The sequence below is a fragment of the Oryx dammah genome, unplaced genomic scaffold (genome assembly GCF_014754425.2).
Source record: "Oryx dammah isolate SB20612 unplaced genomic scaffold, SCBI_Odam_1.1 HiC_scaffold_1, whole genome shotgun sequence".
NCBI classification, from domain to species: domain Eukaryota; kingdom Metazoa; phylum Chordata; class Mammalia; order Artiodactyla; family Bovidae; genus Oryx; species Oryx dammah.
Window position 1 is genome coordinate 43,653,021 of NW_024070185.1, and position 27,162 is coordinate 43,680,182.

The window sequence follows — 27,162 nt, forward strand, 5'->3', positions numbered from 1 at the left end:
TGGTATCATTTTGCACCTAAAGTGGAATCAGTGCATCATTACTCTAGTTTTAGTTTAGACTCGTTTCCCCCAAAATAGAATTTGGCAAACTTTTAGGAGAAAAAAAGTTTTTCTCTATAGACTTTACCAAGACTAGTAAATAAAATGATTACCAGTTTGCTCTTAGGTTCCAAACTATCCAAATACCTTAATGATCTACCTCTTCATGAATTGTAAAACTGATTTGATGAAATAATTTTGAATATAATTTTAGGTGATTATTATGCCTGTAATTTTATGCAGTTATTAATGACACTTAGTCGGACATGACTGAGCAACTTCGCTTTCGCTTTTCACTTTCATGCATTGGAAAAGGAAATGGCAACTCACTCCAGTGTTCTTGCCTGGAGAATCCCGGGGACGGGGGAGCCTGGTGGGCTGCCGTCTGTGGGGTTGCACAGAATCGGATATGACTGAAGTGACTTAGCAGCAGCATACAAGAATGATTTTATATGACATAAAAAGCTTTCACAAAGGTTTTTAAATTACGTTCATTTTACTTCTATTGAGCCCTCTTGCAATTTTTGAAAAATAACCCTATGAAAAGGTATCCTGTGATGGTGACAGTGTTAGATTTAGTTTTCTCTTTCATGAAATAAGAATAGTCATTCCCCATAATTGTTATTAGGGATAAATGAGACCATGTTTATAAAAGGACTTAATAATTTATGGGGTTCAATTCAAATGCAAAAAATGTTACATAATCAAATTGCCTCTGACATTAGTAGGCAACTTTTTCTTGTGACAGAGAACATCTATTGAAGGTTAAGGTAATGAAGGTGAAACATTTTTTAGAGAAGAACTTTATGACACTGGTGACTTTAGGGATATAAATAGGATTTTGGAAAAATAATATGTACTCCCAAAGAGATGAAAACTATCCTGTGGACTTCTCTGTCAAAGTACTTTTGGTGCTATCTTGACTCTGGCAAGGTGCAAAATAGTTAACTGGAGAGGCCAGATCATTTAAGTGTAGGTTTCAAAATGTTAACCAACTTTTTGCTAAATATAAGATTGTCTTTCCAACAGATCATTTGTTTCTAGGGAATTGCAAGGGCCCAGGATGAGTTCATAATGTGCCTGGTTCTGGGGTAGGGCTAGGAATGGAGGGAAGTTTATTAAAGTACAATTTCGGTGGTTATTATCTCTTTTCAAAAAATAAGTAATAATGAATATTTAGAACAAGGACAGTTTTGTAAAAAGGAGAATGCCTAATTTCTGAACTATAATGTTCTGTGTTTTTATGACATTATTTAGATCTGGAGGGTTTTCTATTTAAGAAAAAGAAGAGATCAGAGGACAAAATTTAAGCCCTTATACCTCACTTTCCCCTCAAAAAACCCCACAGGTTCACTGTAGGAAAAAATTTACAAGTGAGGAAGAAAATGGTTTCAGATAGAAAAGTTAGTCCTGAATTTGGATATTCAATAATAGAACTTAATGGACCCTCCTGGTAGCTCAGTTGGTAAAGAATCCATCTGCAGTACAAGAGACCTGGGTTCAATCGCTGGATTGGGAAGATCCCTTGGAGAAGGAAATGGCAACCCACTCCAGTATTCTTGCCTGGAAAATCCTATGGACAGAGGAGTCTGGTGGGCTACAGTCCATTAGGTTGCAAGAGTCAGACCCAACTTAACAACTAAATCACCAATAGAACTTGAAGTTTTTATTAGAGGTAAGAAGTAAAAATCCTTTGTGTTGACTTTAGGTTGTGTGTTAGACCATAGTAACTTTTGTTCAAATTTTGTTTTTGTTTAGCATTTAGCAGAAGAAAAACCTGATGGACTTATCAATGAAGCTTCTAGGTATTCATTTGTTTCAAGTATTTACTGATTACTGGCTAAATGGAAAAAGGAAATTATTGATAGGAAAAACAAAACAGAGAAACAAAAACATAAGGAAAATCTTCTTCCTGTGTTTGAATTATTCCTATTTATAATGGTCTGATAACTAAAATTTTATTTAAAACTATATTACAGCATAAACTGAGTGCTGAGCCCATTTGTTCTTTGTGAGGAACTTTTAATATGTTAACATTTAAAAATATTTTGTTCTCATACAGTTTCTTCGGGATTGAAAATGATTGTTAAACAAGAGTTGATTCACTTCCTGCCTTCTTTCGTAGTAATTCATTTGACTCAGATGTTCACTGTTATTCAACACAACAGAGGAACAATACAGAAATAGTTGCAGTTTGACATTTAGAACATTTTTTGTTTAAATACCTTTATGCTCCTAATTGGGTTCTCTTTAGACTTAGTATACAGTGCTTGCTCAGTCATGTCCTACTCTTTCTGACCCCACGGACTGTAGCCTGCCAGGCTCCTCTGTCCATGAGATTGTCCTTGCAAGAGTACTGAAGTGGGTTGCTATTTCCTCCAGGGGATCTTCCTGACCCAGCAATGGAACCCATGTACCTATGTTTCCTGCGTTGGCAGGCTGGTTCTTAACCACTAGCACCACCTGAGAAGCCCTCTCTGTAGACTGACGAATATTTAAATTATTTTGCTGACCCTAAGCATATTCTTGTTAATGGGGAAAGAGTTTGGGAATAGGCAATAGTCCCAGGGAAGATCCCCTAGAGAAGGGAAAGGCTACCCACTCGAGTATTCTGACCTAGAGAATTTCATGAACTATACAGTCCATGGGGTTGCAAAGAGTTGGACAGGACTGAGCAAATTTCACTTTCACTTTCACTTTGGATAGTACCCGAATATGCTGTTCGATTTGAAAGGGAGGTCTCCTTTCCATGAACCAAGATTTGCTGCAGATGATAAAAGCAGGTGATTGATTCCGTCATTTTGGAATATGGTACTCTGTTGTTTTATAATCCTGGCTAAACATGTCATTTGGTATTTAGCTATGATTCACATTAGACTAAACGTAAATATTTTTGTGACTTTTTTGTTGTTAAAATGCATTTGTTACAGAAAATATAAGTAAACCAAATAGAAAGTAGCAAAACGGGAATGGCAACCCACTCCAGTATCCTTGCCTGGAGAATTCATGGACAGAGGAGCCTGGCAGCCTACACAGTTTGTTGGGTCTCAAAGAGTTGGACACAACTGAGCAACTAACACACACATAGAAACCAAAATAAAGTTAAATACAGAAGCCCTTCAATTTGAAGATGGCAGTTGTCTGTATTTTGAGATGTACACATTCAGTCTTTATTCATATGAAATTTACTTAAATAAAAATGGGATTGTGATGTGCCTATTGTTGAAACCTGCTTTTCAGTGAATTAAAGTTGATTTACTTTTGAGAATCTGGTTGTTCTTTAAAAATAATCAGCTATACCATTCACTTCAGTTCAGTTCTGTCGCTCAGCTGTGTCCGACTCTGCAACCCCATGAACTGCAGCTCGCCAGGCCTCCCTGTCTATCACCAACTCCCGGAGTTCACTCAAACTCACATCCATCGAGTTGGTGATGTCATCCAGCCATCTCATCCTCTGTCGTCCCCTTTTTCTCCTGCCCCCAATCCCTCCCAGCATCAGAGTCTTTTCCAATGAGTCAACTCTTCTCATGAGGTGGCCAAAGTACTGGAGTTTCAGCTTTAGCATCAGTCCTTCCAAAGAAAAACCAGGATTGATCTCCTTCAGGAGGGGCTGGTTGGATCTTCTTGCAGTCCAAGGGACTCTCGAGAGTCTTCTCCAACACCACAGTTCAAACACATCAATTCTTCCATGCTCAGCTTTCTTCACAGTCCAACTCTCACTTCCATACATGACTACTGGAAAAACCATAGCTTTGACTAGATGGACCTTTGTTGGCAAAGTAACGTCTCTGCTTTTGAATATGCTATCTAGGTTGGTCATAACTTTTCTTCCAAGGAGTAAGCGTCTTTTAATTTCATGGCTGCAGTCACCATCTGCAGTGATTTTGGAGCCCCAAAAAATAAAGTCTGACATGGTTTCCACTGTTTCCCCATCTATTTCCTATGAAGTGATGGGACCAGATGCCATGGTCTTCGTTTTCTGAATGTTGAGCTTTAAGCCAACTTTTTCACTCTCCTCTTTCACTTTAATCAAGAGGCTCTTTAGTTCCTCTTCACTTTCTGCCATAAGGGTGGTGTCATCTGCATATCTGAGGTTATTGATATTTCTCCTGGCAATCTTGATTCCAGCTTGTGCTTCTTCCAGCCCAGCGTTTCTCATGTACTCTGCATATAAGTTAAATAAGCAGGGTGACAGGATACAGCCTTGATGTACTCCTTTTCCTATTTGGAACTAGTCTGTTGTTCCAAGTCCAGTTCTAACTCTTGCTTCCTGATCTGCATATAGGTTTCTCAAGAGGCAGGTCAGGCGGTCTGGTATTCCCATCTCTTTTAGAATTTTCCACAGTTATAGTGTGATCCCCACAGTCAAAGGCTTTGGCATAGTCAATAAAGCAGAAATAGATGTTTTTCTGGAACTCTCTTGCTTATTCCATGATCCAGTGGATGTTGGCAATTTGATCTCTGGTTCCTCTGTCTTTTCTAAAACCAGCTTGAACATCAGGAAGTTGACGGTTCACGTATTGCTGAAGCCTGGCTTGGAGAATTGTGAGCATTACTTTACTAGCATGTGAGATGAGTGCAATTGTGCGGTAGTTTGAGCATTCTTTGGCATTGCCTTTTTTTGCGATTGGAATGAAAACTGACCTTTTCCAGTCCTGTGGCCACTGCTGAGTTTTCCAAATTTGCTGGCATATTGAGTGCAGCACTTTCACAGCATCATCTTTCAGGATTTGATATAGCTCAACTGGAATTCCATCACCTCCACTATCTTTGTTCATAGTGATGCTTCCTAAGGCTCACTTGACTTCGCATTCCAGGATGTCTGGCTCTAGGTGACTGATCACACCATCGTGATTATGTCGGTCATGAAGATCTTTTTTGTACAGTTCTTCTGTGTATTCTTGCCACCTCTTCTTAATATCTTCTGGTTCTGTTAGGTCCATACCATTTCTGTCCTTTATCGAGCCCATCTTTGCATGAAATGTTCTCTTGGTATCTCTGATTTTCTTGAAGAGGTCTCGAGTCTTTCCCATTCTGTTCTTTTCCTCTATTTCTTTGCATTGATCACTGAGGAAGACTTTATCTCTTCTTGCTGTTCTTTGGAACTCTGCATTCAGATGCTTATATCTTTCCTTTTCTCCTTTGCTTTTCGCTTCTCTTCTTTTCACAGCTATTTGTAAGGCCTCCCCAGGCAGCCATTTTGTTTTTTTGCATTTCTTTTCCATGGGGATGGTCTTGATCCCTGTCTCCTGTGCAATGTCACGAACCTCCGTCCATAGTTCATCAGGCACTCTATCAGATCTGGTCCCTTAAATCTATTTCTCACTTCCACTGTATAATCATAAGGGATTTGATTTAGGTCATACCTGAATGGTCTAGCGGTTTTCCCTACTTCCTTCAATTTAAGTGTGAATTTGGCAATAAGGAGTTCATGATCTGAGCCACAGTCAGCTCCTGGTTTTGTTTTTGCTGACTGTCCAGAGCTTCTCCATCTTTGGCTACAAAGAATATAATCAATCTGATTTTGGTGTTGACCATCTGGTGATGGCCATGTGTAGAGTCTTCTCTTGTGTTGTTGGAAGAGGGTATTTGTTATGACCAGTGTGTTCTCTTGCCAAACTCTATTAGCTATACCATTAGGTAGTATAAAACCAGTACTGGAAACAGTCTAGTGATTAAACTTCCCTGAAGAATTGAGCAAATTTTAAAGAATTCTAGAAAATAGAATTTCTAATCATAGTAAGCTATTTTGTTATCCAGCATCCTGTCAACTGGATTCTTTAACTTGAATTTCTGTAGTGTATCTATCCTATAGAGAAAATACATATTTGTAATGATGAAGGTAATTGTTCAAGATCCTTACATATCTTCTTTAGTGTACATTTTTAAAAAATGTTAATAAAGAGTCGGACATGACTGAGCGACTGAACTGAATGTTAAGTGAACTTGTTCTTTGTAATTTCTTTGAAAATTAGGGTAACTATTACGTGGAATACTTTAATAAGTAGACTGTCCTTGTTCCTACCATATTGGATATCATACTTATGCATATCTTTACAGAGAAAATCATGAGTTGAAAATCATCCTAATTATAAACCATCCTTGATTGTAAAATTCTTGAGGCGTATCTTTGTAGTTTTAGAGTAGCCAGTAAGAACACTTAATAAATATTTTTTGAATGAATGATGTGAAATCTTAATTTATATAGTGATGAATGCAATACATCCTTACTATTTGAAGAATGATAAATAGTTTAGGGGTAAATCAAATTATTACATAGAGTACTGTATACTTTTAAATTGCTAATTGGTCTGGAGGAGGCGTTTTTTATTTTTCATTTCTTAGCTTTTCTCTTGACATCTGTTCTTTGTTTGCTAATTTAGGCAAGTTGCTTTGGCAGATATCATCATCCTCAATAAAACAGACTTGGTTTCAGAAGAGGATTTAAACAAGTTAAGAACAACTATTAGGTACAAAATTAGAAATGTGTGTTGAGTACCTGCATATTAAAAATGTACAGAATATTTTTACTCTAAGTGTTGTCTTGTAGAAATTTAAGGTTCAAGATTGACTTGCTTTAGTTATCACTGAATCACATATTCAGGGAATCACATATTTTGTTGTTGAGTAATAGACTTATATAAATAGTAATAAGTAAAATTGTTTTCCATTGCTTTTAGAATATGCAGTTGAACGTTGTTGCCAGCCTGTACTATATAGCAGTACCAGAAAAGACTTTGACAAAGCACTGTGATAAATTATAGACTCTTTGGGCTTCTTACCCTCCATTGTACCTCAGACTTCTGCCTGACTCAGAATTAGATTTGAAGAGTTGGAAGAAAGTAAACATACTTGAGAGGTAATAGCTATCAGGTTATAGAGTATATTCAAAACAGAAGATTAAGAGTTTTGTGAATTAGTAGAGAGTCTTGCCTCACTATCATTGTTCGGGAATTTTTACCCACAAGAACAATAGCAGATGTTGTCAGCAAATAACCCTAAAGATTGTAAAATTGATTATATAAATAGATATTATACTGTATACTGAAAAGGATTTAACAAGTATTTCTGGCACCATACAAAGGGAAACATATTTCATTATCTTTGTACCAGAAAGGGGAGGACTGGCAGAGTAGATAGAGATCCTAGCTAGGGAACTGAAGAGATTATTCTATTTAAAAAAACAGATGTGTGACTGAAACTGAGGACAGGCTGGGGTCAAAGTCACTTGTAACTAGGTTTTTATTTCTAGCGTGTGTACAGCCATTTCCACCAATGTGTGTTGAGGAAAATTAGGTGTCAGAACATTAGAATTACTGGCTATTTATGAATCAGTTTTTCTAAAGTGAAGGGTCTTTACATAAACACAAAGTAGTCTCTAGTCTGTCAGTTGTGCAGTAGATTTTTACATATCATGTTTGATTGCATAAGTGGAATATACCTGATTTATGATTAGAAGGAAAAAACTAAACTATAAAAAATGTAAGTTTTCTTATTGTTTATTTTTCTTTAGCTGTATGATATACTTGTGTATGCTCACTTCATGTTTCAGAAATAATATGGAGTGGTTTTTAAATAATTAACATTTACTTTTTTACCCTGTTCATTTTTATATTTATTTCAGATCAATAAATGGACTGGGAAAAATTTTAGAAACACAGAGATCAAGGTACTTTTAAAAGCTATTACTAGTATTAACAATAAATAATTTTTTAAGTAATTGATAACTATGTTTGATTCTAATATAAGAAAGACATGTACAATTTTTAAAAAGTGAGACCCAAAATTTTGTTTTAAATGCTCTTTATATATTACTTTGGCATATTTAGTTAATATGTTCACTTCTCATTGTAACTAAGACCTCAGAGCCATGATTATAGTCTGTAACTGTGCCTTTGCTTTAACAAGGAAGAAAGCATAGGATTTTGAACCACTCAGGGAAGTAATTAGTACAGAAATATGAAAAAGTATACTATTAGGAATCTTATCTTAATTTGAGATGTTTAGATGACTTCTTAATATTTTAAAAACTTTCTTAGTGTTTCATAGTTGCAAAATAAAACTGTCATATAAAAATACGAGGAAGCTTTAAGTTCCTGATGCATTCTTTGTAAATATTTTGATTTTGATTTCCTATAGGTTCTTTTCTCTTTTTAATTCTTTTCATACAGATGTGCTTTACTTTATAAAATAGATGTGTTCTTAAAACATCTGTGAAATGGATTTCTGTAGATTGAACTCTTATTTTGCACTGAGTGCTATCATGATTTCAGAAAATTTCTGTGCAGGAGTAGTTTTGTTAAGCTTTTCTTTTTTTTTTTCTTTTTTAAGCAAGAATGGCTCAGCAGCTGATAGACCCAGCAACATGCAGCCAGCAGCTCTGAAGCTCAGAGCTGGCAGTCTAGTGCCACCTGGTTCTTAATTCAGAGATTCTGTCTTTGGAAGTGCGGCAACAGCCTTAGTTGAGTGGCTTGTCTGCTGTGGTAGAGATTAGAGGTGCTGACAGACTACCATAAGTGTTAGGCAGTAACAGCAGCAGCTGCTTCTATGCATGTGAACAGCTGGGGAATTAATTTGGTATGCATTCTCAGAAGCCGCTCATCTGTTGGCAGAAGTAGCAGAAGAATGCCCTTAGTGTTAAGTCCTCTGCAAGCATATACCACATGTGCTCCCTGCATTTCAGATTCCAGTGCAGAATGTCTCTGATAACCTAACTCACACCATGAGCCATTCCTCAGTATCTGTCTTCCTCCTGTTGCATTTTACCATTTTCTTTCTTCTTAAATTTTCTCCTCCTTAAAAAATAATATATAGACAACCACATAATATTTAAGTTTTAAAAATCATATCTATAAATAGATGTGATTATGTTGTAATAGATTTATTTGGTTTGTTTTTACAAATGTTGTAAACCAATTTTTTTTAAAGGCCTCTGGATTTATCTTGCTTAATTTTTCTTTTTATTGACTTTAATTTTCAACCTTTATGTCCTGCATAAACATTTCATCTTGAATGGTTTATTTTGTAACAGTTTTATTGTTTATATAATATTCCTAACATTTGCTCTCTCATTTTTTCAATAAACATGCAGTGATTAAATTTTATTTCAAACGGATGAATGAACAAGTGGATAACATCTCCTTTTTTCTTCTGTTTCTTCAATTGGTGTTTGCCAGTGCATCTGAGATACCAGAGGCTTTCTGAAATAGTACTTAAAAGTTTTTTAATCCCTTAAGCATTTTGTGTTTGGCAAATGCTTATAATAGTAAAAATAGTAAAACTTACAATAGTATAGCAATTGTAAAACTTATAGAAAAGGCTTACCTTGAGTATTTAGTTAAGGAGTAAGAATGGTGTAGTATGTCTTATTGGTGAGACTTGATGATTTTGAGGCAAATGGAAATTCTAATGGACTTCAGAAGTAGGCCTGGAAGATTAGAAAAAGTACCATTCTTTAACAGACTTTTTTTTAATCTTGGAAATTTAAGTGGACTGAACAGAGGAAAACCAAAGTTTAATTGATCGATAATAAGTTAATCAATTCAATGATTTATTGAGCCTTCCACTAGTTGCTATACATTTCGTGGCATATTGACAATTTGAACAATGTATATATAAGGTAAAAACTCTGCCTTTAAGAAGATCAGAATATATTAAAAACAAATATATTAAATACTATTTTACAACAGGAATATTAAATACACAGCATCCTATAAGAGTAGGATGATAGAGGAACAACTATTCAATTCTTCTTGGTGAAGAGTCAGAAACTTTTGACTCAGCAGATTATCATTGACCTCAGTCTTGAAGAATGAATAGGAGTTTTCCAGATCTACCAGAGTTGTTGTTGTTCAGTTGTTGTCTGACTCTTTGTGACTCCATGGACTGTGCCAGGCTTCCCTGTTCTTTACCTTCTCCCAGAGCCTGTTCACATTCAAGTCCATTGAATCGGTGATGCTGTCCAACCATCACGTCCTTTGTCATCCCCTTCTCTTCCTGCCTTCAATCTTTCCCGGCATCATGGTCTTTTCCAGTGAGTCAGCTCTTCGCATCAGGTTGCCAAAATATTGAAGCTTCAGCTTCAGCATCAGTCCTTCAAATGAATATTCAGGGTTGATTTGTTTAGGATTGACTGGTTTGATCTCCTTGCAATCCAGTGGACTCTCAAGAGTCTTCTCCAGCACCACAGTTCAAAAACATCAGTTCTTCAGTGGTCAGTCTTCTTTATGGTCCAATTCTCACATTCAAATACGACTACGGGAAAAACAATAGCTTTGACTATATGGACCTTTGTTGGCAATGAGATGTCTCTGCTTCTTAATGTCATAGATTTGTCATAGCTTTCCATCCAAAGAGCAAGCGCCTTTTAATTTCATGGCTGAAATCACCATCTGCAGTGATTTTGGAGCCTGAGAAAATAAAATCTGTCACTGTTTCCATTGTTTCTGCATCTATTTGCCATGAAGTGATGGGACTGGATGCCATGATCTTGATTTTTTGGATGTTCAGTTTTAAGCCAGCTTTTTCACTTTCCTCTTTCACTCTCATCAAGAGGCTCTTTTGTTCCTCTTCACATTCTGCCATAAGAGTAGTAGCATATGCATATCTGAGGTTATTGATATTTCTCCTGGCAATATTGATTCCAGCTTGTGCTTCATCCAGCCTGGCATTTGCATGATGTACTCTGCATATAAGGTAAATTAGCAGGGTGACAATATATAGCCTTGATGTACTTCTTTTCCTAATTTTGAACCAGTCCATTGTTCCATGTCCAGTTCTAAGTGTTGCTTCTTGATTTGCATACACATTTCTCGGAATAAAGGTAAGATGGTCTGGTATTCCCATCTCTTGAAGAATTTTCCACAGGATTTTGTTGTGATCCACACAGTCAAATGCTTTAGCATAGTGAATGAAGCAGAAGTAGATGGTTTTCTGGAATTCTCTTGCCTTTTCTATGACCCAACAGCTATTGGCAATTTAATCTCTGGTTCCTCTGCCTTTTATAAATCCAGCTTGTACATCTGGAAGTTATCAGTTCATGTACTGTTGAAGCCTAGCTTGGAGGATTTTGATCATGATCTTCCTAGCATGTGAAATGAGGGCAATTTTGTGGTAGTTTGAACATTCTTTGGCATTGCCTTTCTCTGGGATTTGGATGAAAACTGACCTTTTCCAGTCCTGTGGCCACTGCTGAGTTTTCAAATTTACTGGCATATTGAGTGCAGCACTTTCACAGCCTCATCTTCTAGGATTTAAAATAGCTCAGCTGGAATCTCATCACCTCCACTAGCTTTGTTTGTAGTGCTGTTTCCTAAGGCCAACTTGACTTCGCATTCCAGGATATCTGGCTCTGTCTGGGTCATTGAGATCTTTTTTGCATAGTTCTTCTGTGTATTCTTGCCACCTCTTAATATCTTCTGCTTCTGTTAGGTCCATACAATTTCTGTCCTTTATTGTGCCCATCTTTGCATGAAATATTCCTTTGGTATGTCTGATTTTCTTGAAGAGATCTCTAGTCTTTCCCATTCTATTGTTTTCCTCTATTTATTTGCATTGTTCACTTAGAAAGTCTTTCTTATCTCTCCTTGCTATTCTTTGGAATTCTGCTTTAAATGGGTATATCTTTCCTTTTATCCATTGCCTTTTGCTTCTCTTATTTCCTCAGCTATTTGTAAGGCCTCTTAAGAAATCATTTTGCCTTTATGCATTTCTTTTTGGGGGGCATGGTTTTGATCACTGCCTCCTGTACAGTGTTACGAACCTCTGTCCATAGTTCTTCAGACACTCTGTCTATCAGATATAATCCCTTGAATCTACTTGTCACTTCCATTGCATAATTGTAAGAGATTTGATTTAGGTCATACCTGAATGGCCTAGTGGTTTTCCTTACTTTCTTCAATTTAAGTCTGAATTTGGCAAAAAGGAGTTCATGGTTTGAGCCAAGTCAGCTCCCCATCTTGTTTTACTGACTGTATAGAGCTTCTCCATCTTCGACTGCAAAGAATATAATCAGTCTGATTTTCGGTATTGACCATCCGGTGATGTCCATGTGTAGAATCATCTCTTGTGTTGTTTTAAAGGCAGTATGACTCTTGTGATATGGAGTGAATATGGTGCTTGTCTCCAAGTTAGGAGATTCAGGAAGGAGGAGCAACTTTGAGGTGGGGTTTCCCAGGTGGTTCTAGTGGTAAAGAATCCACCTGCCAGTGCAGGAGACACAAAAGACGTGGGTTTGATTCCTGGGTCAGGAAGATCCCCTAGAGGAGGGCATGGCAACCCAACTTGACTGGAGAATCTAATGGATACAGGAGCCTGGCAGGCTACAGTCCATGGGGTGGCAAAGAGTTGGATAAAACTGAAGCAACTTAGGACACACACAGCACAGTGATAGCACTGGGTTTGGTGCTGTCAAACCCTAAATGGATTAGTTCCATTTTGCAAACACTGAGTTTGAAATGCCACTTGGGAAGGCATTTGGAAATTTAGCCTTAGAAGTCAAGACTTACTATTAGATATTATCAGCTACTCGTAGATCTGGGATGGTCTGGTGGCCTGTGTGTCTGACTCACTGGACTTTGAAAAGTTGATGATACTTCTGGAGTAGGAGCGGAACTCCCCTCCCCTGAGAGAGCCAGAACCCTCTTCCTTTTCCATTCTCTTGCTGCTAGTCTTAGACTATATAAAGCAGTCTTTAGACAGGGATAATTGAAAGCTCCTCATAGGGAAAAGATTAGGTACTTCTGGCATGATAGCTCAAGAAATTAGGAGAAATTATGAGCTTTGGAACTTTTTTCTTCTTTGTTTGCTTCATTCTGCCATTCAGTTTTTACATGATAGTAATAGTCTTTTTATGTTTTCTATATTAATGTTTTGGAAAAGATCTGCTGTTTTTATCTCTGAAGGGAGAAATTAAATAAAATTTGATGCCATGAAAATTAGTTTTCTAGTTACATGCCTTGGATGAGTGAAGAAATTTGTTTTTTGATGGTGGTACTAAATTTGGGGAAAGTCCATGACAGCTTTCATCTGGAACCTCAGACTTTTCTCTTTTCCTCTCCATTGTGAATCTGGTGAGATACAGTGAGGGACTTTGGTATTTTTTGTTCTCTGTACAATTTATCCTGTCTGGATCTTTTATTGATACCATCTTGTTGGAAATATCAAAAGAATCTGGGTATAAAGCAGAATTATCTATGTATTCTCAAGAACACTGTTGCGGTGAAAACTGTAGATTGTTTAGAAGCTTGTGTTTGCCTGAATTTTGATATTCACACAATTAGCATGTGTAAACTTTTAAAACTTTTAAGCTATTTCCTAAGTTAAAGATGACAAAATTGGTGAAAAGCTTCATTCACTTGTCACCTCTCAGTATAAATATTTGCTTAACTGTGATTGTATGAAAGGAAATATGTTTAATATTAAGGCTTTGGTCTCTTATGTAAATTGATATTCAGAAATTTTTTCATGGAACATTTACTTCTTTGCTTGATTATTTTCCTAATTCTGCTCATCTAGAATGTCAAGAATTTGAAATATTACAGTCTGTTAACATAGAACTCTGGAGTATCATTCTTTTAATAAGATGGGAATTTGTCTGCCTTGTTTCAGGATAAGGTTCATAACTTAACAGACTCTTGTTGCTACAATTATGAATACATGACAGACTATTGAGAATGAACAAAGCAGACACAGCTGCTCAGCTCTGTTAAAGGAGATGGTTTTTACATATTTTATATTTGAAAAAATTTTGACAAAATCTTTCTCAAATGAAGTTTCATTTTCCTTGTAGAAACTTTAATAAATATTCAGCATATCCCTGAAGTTTTATTTTCCTTGTCAGAAAATTTAATAAATGTTCAGCATATCCCTGGAGTCTAATTTTGAAACCTGATCTTACTGTTGTCATTTTTCTTCAAACATTTCTCCACTGTAGCTTTGATTGTGGAGAAATCACTGTCTTTACTGTTTCATGTTGTTGTTTAGTCGCTCATTTGTGTCTGACTCTTTAGCGACCCCCTGGACTGTGGCCCTCCAGGCGCCTCTGTCCGCTTTTCAGGCAAGAATACTGGAATGCGTTGCCATTCCCTTCACCAGAGGATCTTCTCAACCCAGAGATGGAGCTCTCGTCTCCTGCACTGCAGGCACATTCCTTACTGCTGGGCCACCAGGGAAGCCCTTACTGTTTCATTGGTTCAATTCAGTTCAGTTGCTCAGTCTGTGTCCGACTCTTTGCAACCCCATGAATTACAGCATGCCAGGCCTCCCTGTCCATCATCAACTCCCGGAGTTCACTCAGACTGACGTCCATTGAGTCAGTGATGCCATCCAGCCATCTCATCCTCTGTTATCCCCTTTTCCTCCTGGCCCAATCCCTCCCAGCATCAGAGTCTTTTCCAATGAGTCAACTCTTCGCATGAGGTGGCCAAAGTATTAGAGTTTCAGCTTTAGCATCATTCCTTCCAAAGAAATCCCAGGGCTGATCTCTTTCAGAATGGACTGGTTGGATATCCTTGCAGTCCAAGGGACTCTCAAGAGTCTTCTCCAACACCACAGTTCAAAAGCATCAATTCTTCGGTGCTCAGCCTTCTTCACAGTCCAACTCTCACATCCATACATGACCACAGGAAAAACCATAGCCTTAACTAGACGGACCTTAGTCGGCAAAGTGATGTCTCTGCTTTTGAATATGCTGTCTAGGTTGGTCATAACTTTTCTTTCAAGGAGTAAGCGTCTTTTTATTTCATGGTTGCAGTCACCATCTGCAGTGATTTTGGAGCCCCAAAAAATAAAGTCTGCCACTGTTTCCACTGTTTCTCCATCTATTTGCCATGGAGTGATGAGACTGGATGCCATGATATTTGTTTTCTGAATGTTGAGCTTTAAGCCAACTTTTTCACTCTCTTCTTTCACTTTCATCAAGAAGCTCTTTATTTCTTCTTCACTTTCTGCCATAAGGGTGGTGACATCTGCATACCTGAGGTTATTGATATTTCTCCCGGCAATCTTGATTCCACCTTGTGTTTCTTCCAGCCCAGCATTTCTCATGATGTACTCTGCATATAAGTTAAATAAGCAGGGTGACAATATACAGCCTTGACGTACCCCTTTTCCTATTTCATAGGCTGGCATAAAAATTGGAACTCAATCACTATTCTTTATAAATAGGAAAAGGAGTATGTCAAGGCTGTATATTGTCACTGTGCTTATTTAACTTATATGCAGAGTACATCATGAGAAATGCTGGGCTGGAAGAAACACAAGGTGGAATCAAGATTGCCGGGAGAAATATCAATAACCTCAGGTATGCAGATGTCACCACCCTTATGGCAGAAAGTGAAGAAGAAATAAAGAGCTTCTTGATGAAAGTGAAAGAAGAGAGTGAAAAAGTTGGCTTAAAGCTCAACATTCAGAAAACAAATATCATGGCATCCAGTCTCATCACTCCATGGCAAATAGATGGAGAAACAGTGGAAACAGTGGCAGACTTTATTTTTTGGGGCTCCAAAATCACTGCAGATGGTGACTGCAACCATGAAATAAAAAGACGCTTACTCCTTGAAAGAAAAGTTATGACCAACCTAGACAGCATATTAAAAAGCAGAGACATTACTTTGCCAACAAAGGTCCATCTAGTCAAGGCTATGGTTTTTCCAGTAGTCACGTATGGATGTGAGGGTTGGACTATAAAGAAAGCTGAGCACTGAAGAATTGATGCTTTTGAAGTCTGGTGTTGGAGAAGACTCTTGAGAGTCCCTTGGACTGCAAGGAGATCCAACCGGTCCATCCTAAAGGAGATCAGTCCTGAATATTTATTGGAAGGACTGATGTTGAAGCTGAAACTCCAATAATTTGGCCACCTGATGCGAAAAACCTGACTCATTTGAAAAGACCCTGATTCTGGGAAAGATTGAAGGTGAGAGGAGAAGGAGACAACAGAGAATGAGATGATTGGATGGCCTCACCGACTCAATGGACATGAGTTTGAGTAAACTCCGGGAGTTGGTGATGGACAGGGAGGCCTGGCATGCTGCAGTCCATGGGGTCGCAAAGAGTCAGACGCGACTGAACTGAACTGAACTGAATGTTGATTGTGATATGATAACCTCTTCTGATTTCAATCTCTGCTTTCCTAACAAGGCTTAATTACCACTAAATAATTTTAACAGAAATAATATTTATTCAAATAGAGCACTAATAGGAAGTTTCAGTCTATATGCAACCCCAACTGAAGGAAGTAAAATCAAACCACATTTTTTGGAGGCAGATAAGGGTCCTAGAATAAATATTTATGTATTGATTATTTGACTGCTTATATTCTTATGATACTACTCATTGTATCATGAAAGTTGGAGTAAAAGAAATACAGTAATTCCAAAGATAATGTTCCTATACTACTCTGTTCTTTACATTTGTTCAGTTTTGCTCATTTCATCTTTTGAGTAGTAAACTGCTACTTTTGAAAAGTTTAAGTTTTTAACCAATTTTTTATTTGCTATAAAAATCTAGCGTGAAAAGCTCAAGTTTTTCGAACTGAAAAGACAATTTAAGTAAAAACAAACCAAAAAACCCACTACAGTTTATTGAAGTAATAAAATAATTTTCTTCCTTGGTCTAAAACCATTTATTCTGTTTTTAAATTTTTATGCATAAATCCCATAGAAATTTTTTACAAAAGCTTTTTTGTTCCTTGCTGTCATGTTATGTGTTTCCCCAAATAGTATATATTAATTAATTTTTATGTCTACATTTCTGGCAAAATAGAGATTACTTTTCTTTATTAATTATATTTTACAGAATTTAACACTTCATGTTGGTGTTCTTCCTTTTAGAGTTGATCTTGCAAAAGTATTAGATCTTCATGCCTTTGACAGTCTCTCTGGAATAAGGTATGTTTCCTGTCCTGTTTTGGTCACTTTTACTATAATTTTTTTTTTTCCCCTACAGTTATAGGTGTTAACAGAATGATTTATACATATGCACATTTGATTTATGCTTCCTATTACATCTTTGATGTTCTAGATCATTCCTAATGATTATGTTCTTGAAAGTTTTGCTAACTGGATGTTTGGAAATCACATGTATTTTCCTACAGAAGTTACAGTGTAAGTGGTACTTAACTGTAGAGATTTGATGTTACTATTTCTTTCCCAACCACTGTGAGTAATTCTTCCTATGAGAAAACACATAGAATACATAGAAAGCTTTAGTTTGGGGTATTCCCTCAAGCACTCCTTTTCCTGTAGTAATGGATCAGTTTCCTATCTCTTTCCCCAGGGAATCATTTTGATAAGGGAAAGAACAAATAGTTCTTCCCTGGTCATTGATATCTTTTTTTTTTAACCATCCTTAACCAGTTTTAACTGTACAGTTCATTCAGTAGTGTTAAGTATATTCACATTGTTTGCAATGGATCTGCTTTTTCATCTTGCAAAACTGAAACTCTGTACCAGTCTGATGACAACTCCTGGTTTTCTTCTCCCTGTGAGCCCCTGGTAACTACCAATCTGTCATCTGTTTCTAAGAATTTGGTAACTTTAGATACCTCAAATAAGTGAAATCATTCAGTATTTGTCTTATTGTGACTAACTTATTTCACTTAGTTCTCAAGGTTCATCTGTTTTGTAGCATGTGGCAATAGTGTCTTCCTTTTTTAAGACTAAATAATATTCCATTGTACATGTCATTTTTAATTTATCCATTTATTCATTGATAATGACATTCAGGTTGCTTTCACCTCTTGGCTATTGTGAATAATTCTGCAGTGATCGTGGGTTGGGTGTGCAAATACCTTTTCAACACCCTGCCTTAAATTCTTTGGATATATGCCCAGGACTGAGATTGCTGGATCATATGGTAATTCTATTTTTAATATTTTGAGGAACCATCATATTGTTTTCCATAGCAGCTGCACCATTTTACATTCCCGCAAACAGTGCATAAGTGTTCCAATTTTTCCACATCCTTGCCAACAGTTGCTATTTTCTGTTGGTTTTGGTAGTAGCTGTCCCAGTGGGCATGAGATACATTGTGGTTTTGATTTGCATTTCTATAACAATTAGATATTCAGCATCTTTTCATTTACTTGTTGGCCATTTGTATATTATCTTTGGAGAAATGTCTGTTCAGATACTTTGCCCATTTTTTATTTGGATTATTATTATTTTTTTTTGTGTGTGTGTGTGTGTGTGGTTGTGTGTGGCTAAAATGTAGATGTTCTTAAATAACTTAGGTATTGACCCCTTATCACATGCATGATTTGCAAATATTTTCTCCCATTTCCTCTGAAGTAAATGAGTCATAGTGAGAGGTATGACTTATGTGAGCAGTAACCTCTCTATACCCAAAGGAAAGGAGCATCCTTATCTCTGAAGATGGAGGGAATCTCAAGGCACAGACCTTGCTGAGTTTCCCATAGTTTACCACACTTGGCTCATCCTCTGTCCTGTCATATCTCCATGGCTTTCCACTCTTCATCAAACCTAGCACAGAAACACCCAGGTTTACCCTTTCTTCAGGTCTTCATTTCACTATGAAGTTTCCTTTGTCAACCAAAACCCTTATTAAATGAATGTATATGCTTTTCTCTTCTTAATCTTGGTCAGTCTAATTTTCAGACCCACCCAGGGACTTAAAAGGTAGAGGAAAATTTTTTCTTGCCTGTGGAAGTTGTAGGCATTCATTGTCCAATATTAAATATTAAACACAGGGAAAGAACATAGAATTTTTTCAAAGTTTCCAAGGTAATTTTATTTCACACTTACTGCATTAGTGATACTTAAAAGAAATAACTACTTAACATGAAGGCCCTGCTCTGGATAAGGTCTTTGCATAACTTTTCTTTGTGCTTAGATGCTTAAGGAGAGAATCCTTTCCTGAGCAACCAGCTGGGAAGGATTTAATTTGACACTGTCCCTACTGAGACCCCCCAAGGAGAGTCATTCCCTTCAACAGTTCCTACAAGCCTTTTCTCTTTCCTAAACTTGCTGTTACTAATTTACCCCTCACTGTTCTCCAAGGCAAAACATCTGCAAGGTTTTAAGTCCTTTTCCTCCTCCCAACCTACCCCCATCAGTCTCTAAAGGTATGCTGCAGTTGTTATGGTTGTAATTTGTCATGGCATATTGATCTTTAGCTCCTTTTATATCAGAACAATGTATTTTTAGGAGTCCTTTAGTTTTCTCTCTGCCATTGGTAACTGACTGAATAGAAGGCTTACATTTATGGATACTGTTTATTTTTTTAAAGTAGATACATTCAAGGGAAAACATTGATATGGAAAAAACTTACTCTTCTAATTTTCTTTAGGTTCAAGCATAATTTTCACAGGGAGAGTAGATGAAATGTTCAGCAGTTGTAAAATGCTTAGGTATATTTTCCTAGGCCTATATTAGGTCTTTTGGAAATAAAAAGAAACCTATTTACCACACAAAATAGTTAAGGTTAGTTTTTCTCTATATTGTGTGTATATGTATATATGTCAATGAATGTACATTTTTATGAGAGGTTTGTAAGCAGTCTGCTAGCATTTGTCTATTAAAATATGTAAACAGCATGTAAAATTGGAACTATGTAACAGATTCAGCTATGGAAGTTCTCTCCTATTTAGCTTTGTGTCTCTAAGTAATATATACGGTGAAATGAGAAATATGTTGAGCTCTGAATTTATAATCAATTATTCTTAGTTTGCAGAAAAAACTTCAACATGTGCCAACAACACAACCTCATCTTGATCAGGTAAAAAAAAAAAAATCTTAAAAAATCGTCTCTAACTACCTTGTTCTGTTTAGAACTGTCTTATTAGAACTCTTTTTTAAAAAGCATTTTTAAACTGTTTTGATAGTTTTCATAATTTAAATGTTCTTGAGGTCATCTGTATCTAGCTTCTTAATGCGTAAAAAGAGTTCATCAAACCAGTTATTTAAAATCTTAGAAAATCATGCTTTCTGGCTTCTCCATTCTACATGTCAGTCAACATATTTTGATTAGTTCTTTTGATGAGAATTACTGTATAAAAGTGGCCTAGGGGTTCTTTATGCAGCTTATTTTTAAGTATATTTAACTAACTGATATAAGGAAAAGTCTGGAATAGACATCCATGGCTTATTTAAATAAAAACTGACTTTGGAAAGGCAGGAAAGATGCCAGGAACAAAGTGTATTTTCACTGTACCCACCTTTTTTTAAAGCAACTTGTGGATGGTGGAGCTTAAGGATAACTTTTTTCTTCCATTTAAACACCGTGAGAAGGGAGCCTGTGAGTGAGTAGTGTGTCTTGCTTTCTCTCCTTTTCCTTGAGACTGTCACTTATTTTTGAATCAGTTTTAATAGGGCCATGATAACAGCATACTTACCCGTCTCCATTTTGGCTCATATTTATGGGGAGCTGTACTACCACATTTGTGTCATTTTTTTCTGAGAAACTTTTCTTAATAGAATATTCATGACTTACTTATTTTACAACTGAAAGTTTGTATCTTTTAGTCCTCTTCACCTGTTTTGCCTATCCCCCGATCCTTCCCTTTGGCAACCACCAGTTTGTTCTCTGTTATCTATGAGTCTGCTTCTGTTTTGTTATGCATGTTTGTTTGTTTTGCTTTTTGGCTTTTTACATATAAGTGAATTCATGGTATTTATCTTTTTCTGTGTGATTTATTTTACTTACCATCATACTTGTAGGCCCATCCGTACTGTCACAAATGGCAACATTTCAGTCTTCATAGTTGAGTAATATTCTGTTGTGTGTATACACGTACATATGTGCATGTGTGCACACACCCACACACACCACATCTTTATGCATTCATTTCTTGGTGAACACTTAGATTCCTGTTTCCATATCTTAGCTGTTGTAAATACATAATATTTCAATGAACATTAGTGGGCATATATCTTTTTGAATTACTGTTTTTATTTTCTTAGAGGTAGAATTGTTGGACATGACTGGGCTACTGAACAGCAATAAATGGTAGTCCTATTTTTTTGAAGAAGCTTCATTACTGTTTTCCATAGTGGCTGTGCCAATTTTCATTTCTGCCAATAGTGCATGAGAGTTCTGTTTTTCTTACATCTTCACGAACACTTATTATTTGTTGTCTTTTTGAAGATAGCCATTCTGAAAGCTGTAAGGTCATATCTTATTGTGGTTATTTTGCTTTTCCCTGATGCTTAGTAATGTTGAGCATCTTTTCACTTGTCTGTTGGCCATCTGTATGTCTTCCTTGGAAAAATCTCTGTTCAGGTCTTCTGCTCATTTTTGAATCAGATTGTTTGGGTTTTTTTGTGATACTGAGTTGTGTGATTCTCTATGTATTTTGGATATTAATCATGTATTAGACAAATCACTTGCAAATTGCCTTTTCATTTTATTGAAGGTTTCTTTTGCTGTGCAAAAATGTTTTAGTTTGATGTAGTTCCATTCTTTATTTTTGTTTTGGTTGCTTTTATCTAAGGAAATAGATCCAAAAAAATATTGCCAAGACTTATGTCAAAGAATATAGTCCCTCTCCTTTCCTTTAGGACTTTTTTGGTTTCAGCTCTTAAATTTAATCTTTTATCCATTTCAAGTTTGTGTTATAAGAAAGTGGTCTGGTTTCATTGTTTTGCTTGTAGCTGTTCTGTTTTTCCAGTACCATTTACTGAAGAGACTATCTTTTCCATGTTGTATATTCTTGCCTCCTTTGTTGTAATTTGATTGACCATATGAGTGTGAGTTTATTTCTGGGCTCTCTATTCTATTCCCTGGATCTGTGTGTCTGTTTTTGTACCAGTTCCTAGAACTTACTGTAGCTTTGTAGTATAGTTTATAATCAAGAAGTGTGATATCCCAATCTTTGTCCTTCTTTCTTTTTTAAAAAAGCTCTACAGGAGATTCTTTCAGAATTTTCCACAGTTTACTGTGATCCATACAGTCAAAGGCTTTGGCATAGTCAATAAAGCAGAAATAGATGTTTTTTTTTGGAACTCTCTTGCTTTTTCGATGATCCAGCAGATGTTGGCTATTTGATCTCTGGTTCTTCTGCCTTTTCTAAAACCAGCTTGAACATCTGGGAGTTCACGGTTCACGTATTGCTGAAGCCTGGCTTGGAGAATTGTGAGCATTACTTTACTAGCATGTGAGATGAGTGCAATTGTGCAGTAGTTTGAGCATTCTTTGGCATTGCATTTCTTTGGGATTGGAATGAAAACTGACCTTTTCCAGTCCCTTGGCCACTGCTGAGTTTTCCAAATTTGCTGGCATATTGAGTGTAGCACTTTCACAGCATCATCTTTCAGGATTTGAAATAGCTCCACTGGAATTCCATCACCTCCACTAGCTTTGTTCATAGTAATGCTTTCTAAGGCCCACTTGACTTCACATTTCAGTATGTCTGGCTCTAGGTGAGTGATTACACCATCGTGATTATCTTGGTTGTGAAGATCTTTTTTGTATAGTTCTTCTCTGTATTCTTGCCATCTCTTCTTAATATCTTCTGCTTCTGTTAGGTCCATACCATTCTGTCCTTTATCGAGCCCATCTTTGCATGAAATGTTCTTTTGGTGTCTCTAATTTTCTTGAAGAGATCTCTAGTCTTTCCCATTCTGTTGTTTTCCTCTATTTCTTTGCATTGATCGCAGAGGAAGGCTTTCTTATCTCTTCTTGCTATTCTTTGGAACTCTGCATTCAGATGCTTATATCTTTCCTTTTCTCCTTTGCTTTCCACTTCTCTTCTTTTCACAGCTATTTGTAAGCCCTCCTTAGACAGCCATTTTGCTTTTTCGCATTTCTTTTCCATGGGGATGGAAATTAAAAGACACTTACTCCTTGGAAGAAAAGTTATGACCAACCTAGATAGCATATTCAAAAGCAGAGACATTACTTTGACAACAAAGGTCCGTCTAGTCAAGGCTATGGTTTTTCCAGTGGTCATGTATGGATGTGAGAGTTGGACTGTGAAGAAAGCTGAGCACCGAAGAATTGATGCTTTTGAAGTGTGGTGTTGGAGAAGACTCTTGAGAGTCCCTTGGACTGCAGGGAGATCCAACCAGTCCATTCTGAAGGAGATCAGCCCTGGGATTTCTTTGGAAGGAATGATGCTGAAGCTGAAACTCTAATACTTTGGCCACCTCATGCAAAGAGTTGACTCATTGGAAAAGATTCTGATGCTGGGAGGGATTGGGGGCAGGAGGAGAAGGGGACGACCGAGGATGAGATGGCTGGATGGCATCACTGACTTGATGGACGTGAGTCTGAGTGAACTCTGGGAGTTGGTGATGGACAGAGAGGCCTGGCGTGCTGCGATTCATGGGGTTGCAAAGAGTCGGACACGACTGAGCGACTGAACTGAACTGAACTGAACTGACAGGAGATTCTGATGTACTTTCCTACTTTAGGTATATCAACATAGGGCAAAGTATAATATAATATTGCAGACCAAGGATTGTGAGATTCAGTAACATGAACAGTCTCATTTGATTTAGTGAATCTGAGGCTTCATGAAAGATAGATTTTTGTTTTGTTTTTTTAATGTATAGTAAAGCATACATGTTTTTAGTTTTCAAGTCAGTGCATCTTTATTTATATTTGTGCGTGTGTATTTGTATGTACACATGAACAGATATCTCTGTAATTCTTACTGAGATAAAGATAAAGATTTCCAAAAGTGTTAAGAGAATTTCTTTGTGCCTCTTCCCAGTTGTTAACGCTTCTTCTTCGAGAGTTGTAACTGCTTTCTGATTTATACAGCAACAAGAAACCTTAAACTAGGAGGCTTTTTGTTGTTGTTTTTTCTTTTGGACTGGAAGAAATAAGGAAAAGAACAGTCCAGATCTTTACAAGTGGGAAAGTACAGTGCTCCAGATGAGCAGAAGTCCTGATGAATGGTTGATATTAGAATTTGAGCTAAGGTGTTAGGCTTTGATTTGATAGGCAAAAAGAATTCATTCTGTACTATTGGACAGTATCCAGTAAGCTGGATTGGAGCGTGGAGTCAGGAGACCAAGCAGGAAGATACTACTGCGGAAGTCTGTGTACCCTGTGATGAGGGCCTGATCTATGTTGTGTACAGTGAGAATGGAAATGGTAGACAGTGAGCACTGTGAAACAGGTCGGCTTGCTTCGATAGCCTTACTAACCGATGGTGAGCAGTATGGAAAGATAGACGTGAGGGGAAACAAGCCTAAATGGACAAAGTTCAGTTGAGTTCAGTCGCTCAGTCGTGTCCGACTCTTTGCGACCCCATGAATTGCAGCATGCCAGGCCTCCCTGTCCATCACCAACTCCCGGAGTTCACTCAGACTCACGTCCATTGAGTCGGTGATGCCATCCAGCCATCTCATCCTCGGTCATTCCCTTCTCCTCCTGCCCCCAATCCCTCCCAGCATCAGAATCTTTTCCAATGAGTCAACTCTTTGCATGAGGTGGCCAAAGTACTGGAGCTTCAGCTTTAGCATCATTCCTTCCAAAGAAATCCCAGGGCTGATCTCTTTCAGAATGGACTGGTTGGATCTCCTTGCAGTCCAAGGGACTCTCAAGAGTCTTCCCCAACACCACAGTTCAAAAGCATCAATTCTTCGGCACTCAGCCTTCTTCACAGTCCAACTCTCACATCCATACATGACCACTAGAAAAACCATAGCATTGACTAGACGGACCTTAGTCGGCAAAGTGATGTCTCTGCTTTTGAATATGCTATCTAGGTTGGTCATAGCTTTTCTTCCAAGGAGTAAGCGTCTTTTAATTTCATGGCTGCAATCACCATCTGCAGTGATTTTGGAGCCCCCCAAAATAAAGTCTGACATGGTTTCCACTGTTTCCCCATCTATTTCCCATGAAGTGATGGGACCAGATGCCATGGTCTTCGTTTTCTGAATGTTGAGCTTTAAGCCAATTTTTTCACTGTCCTCTTTCACTTTCATCAAGAGGCTCTTTAGTTCCTCTTCACTTTCTGCCATAAGGGTGGTGTCATCTGCATATCTGAGGTTATTGATATTTCTCCCGGCAATCTTGATTCCACCTTGTGTTTCTTCCAGTCCAGCATTTTTCATGATGTACTCTGCATATAAGTTAAATAAGCAGGGTGACAATATACAGCCTTGACGTACTCCTTTTCCTATTTGCAACCAGTCTGTTGTTCCATGTCCAGTTCTAACTGTTGCTTCCTGACCTGCATACAGATTTCTCAAGAAATCTGTATTATTATTAATCTATTATTAATAATAGAAATAGGGAAATCTAGAAGGCAGACTGATTTGGATCAAAACACCAAATGTTTAGCTGTGTGCCCAGTGGCAGGATATCACAGCAGAGGAGTCACAGGAAAGAGAAGCCAGAGGAGTGGAGAGTGGAGAGAGAGGTTTTACGTTTAAGCACATTAGTGGGCTTAGTTTTCCAGATAAAAAAGAAAGGTAAGTTATTGCATGTTACTACATGTTAGATATTGTTTGCAAAAGAGTGGGAAACTGAGGGAGAGAATCCTGTAGGTTAAAGAACAAACAGACCAAAATCCTAATATTTAAGTTATTCCTAAATTTTATTTTAGGGGCAGTACCTTATTTTGCTTTAGTCTTCTGAATTACTGCTTCAGTTTTCTGCTTCTTTCTGTGGACAGGAAAAGGAGAGTTAATTTTAGATTCAAAGTAAACTGGAAAAAGTCTGAAATGGGTAATACCTAGAACATATTATGTATGTCATTAAAGTTTCATCCCTGAATGATGTTTAATGCATTTGTTTGTTTTTCATGGATTTCTTGTTCATTCTGATAAAGAAGAACTGGGTTTGAACAGAGAAAGGTAGATGAGAAAACCCAGGTGTCAATCTATGTATACTTATTAATAGAGCCAGGGGTGAACTCTTGAGTTGTGACCCTCATCTTCTGCACTGCACATTTATGGGTTTCATCTTCTTTATTGTTGTTTAAATGCTATGTCTGTCCTACTCTTTTGCGACCCATGAACTGTAGCCCACCAGGCTCCTCTGTCCAGTATTCTTCCCAGGCAAGAATACTGGAGTGAATTGCCGTTTCCTTCTCCAGGGAATCTTCCTGAGCCAGGGATTGAACCTGCATTGGCAGGGGGATTCTTTAGTACTGAGCCACTTCATCTTCTTTAGGATTTGTCTAATATGAGAAGAGTTTATTGGTACAGAAAAACATCTGGTTCTCTAATTCTCTCTCTCTCTGAAGTCCCATGATGCTTTGTCTTAGTTTTTAAAACTTTTTTTAAAAATTTCACATTGGAGTTAATTGTACTCTTTAGAAATACCATATTTCTAACTTGCCAAAATCAAAAATCATTCCTGATACAGTATTGAGTCCTATATTGAGACATTCCCAACATGAAAAGCCAAGTTATCCAACTTGAATAAGACGCATATTAAGCATTTATAAAGGTTAAATTACTGCTGTCTTTTGAAATTAACAAATTATGTTTCATTTGGCAGTCTTTTGCTATGTATTTTGATATGCTTTATGAGTTGGTATATTTTTGTATGGATTTTTAGGTGTGATTTGTAACATTAAGATATGTGTTTCTAGGCAATTATGCAATGCTGTATATAAGTGTATTCTTTATGTCTGTTTTAAAGCTTGACTTGAGCATCTTATTCTCCAAGATGGGGTTTGTGCTTTTGTTGTGTTATGCTTAGCTCTTGTGTATTTTTATCATTAATTTTAAAATTTGGGGGTAATGTGGCAAATGGAGGTTTGGATTTTAATTATGTGCTCAGCTAGAGGAAATCTTAAGCTTCTGATTCCTTAGAGTGGTCAGTGAGAGATTTATCATCAAGATTGGGAGAAAAAATAAACCTCAGAGTTAACATTCTATAAATGTTAATGTCAGCCTTCTAAAAGTCATTCTCAGCTCTAGGAACTCTTCTTCTCTTGGAACATGTTCAGTCAGAGATAAACTGAATCTTTCAATTTGTATTTATATTTCCCAGAGAACCTTTGCATTTGAGTTTTATTCCTGGCTCTGGGTAGTTTATTTTTTTCTGAGCCTCATCCTTCCCAATTTATAAAATGAAAATCATTCTCTTTAATCCACAGTTTGTTGTCATGAGTAAATGATGAGAAGAAATAAAATGACCCAGGCAAAAGTACCTCATTTAGTACATACCTGATACACTCTTTATATTAACCTTCCCTGTAGT

The 27,162-nt window shown here is 37.1% G+C and overlaps 1 protein-coding gene across 5 annotated transcripts in view; it reads left to right on the forward strand.

Moving 5' to 3' along the window:
* Positions 1–27,162, forward strand: part of LOC120869181 (putative COBW domain-containing protein 7) — a 56,818-nt gene that overhangs the window by 18,877 nt on the left and 10,779 nt on the right. For 4 of the 5 annotated variants that reach the window (XM_040248495.1, XM_040248332.1, XM_040248409.1 and 1 more), the window contains exons 7-11: positions 1,798–1,844; positions 6,423–6,509; positions 7,664–7,708; positions 16,869–16,925; positions 19,722–19,773. In XM_040248495.1, coding sequence (XP_040104429.1) covers positions 1,798–1,844; positions 6,423–6,509; positions 7,664–7,708; positions 16,869–16,925; positions 19,722–19,773 — 288 coding nt within the window. The remainder of the gene's footprint in view (positions 1–1,797; positions 1,845–6,422; positions 6,510–7,663; positions 7,709–16,868; positions 16,926–19,721; positions 19,774–27,162) is intronic. The other variant, XM_040248577.1, reaches the window with a different exon arrangement.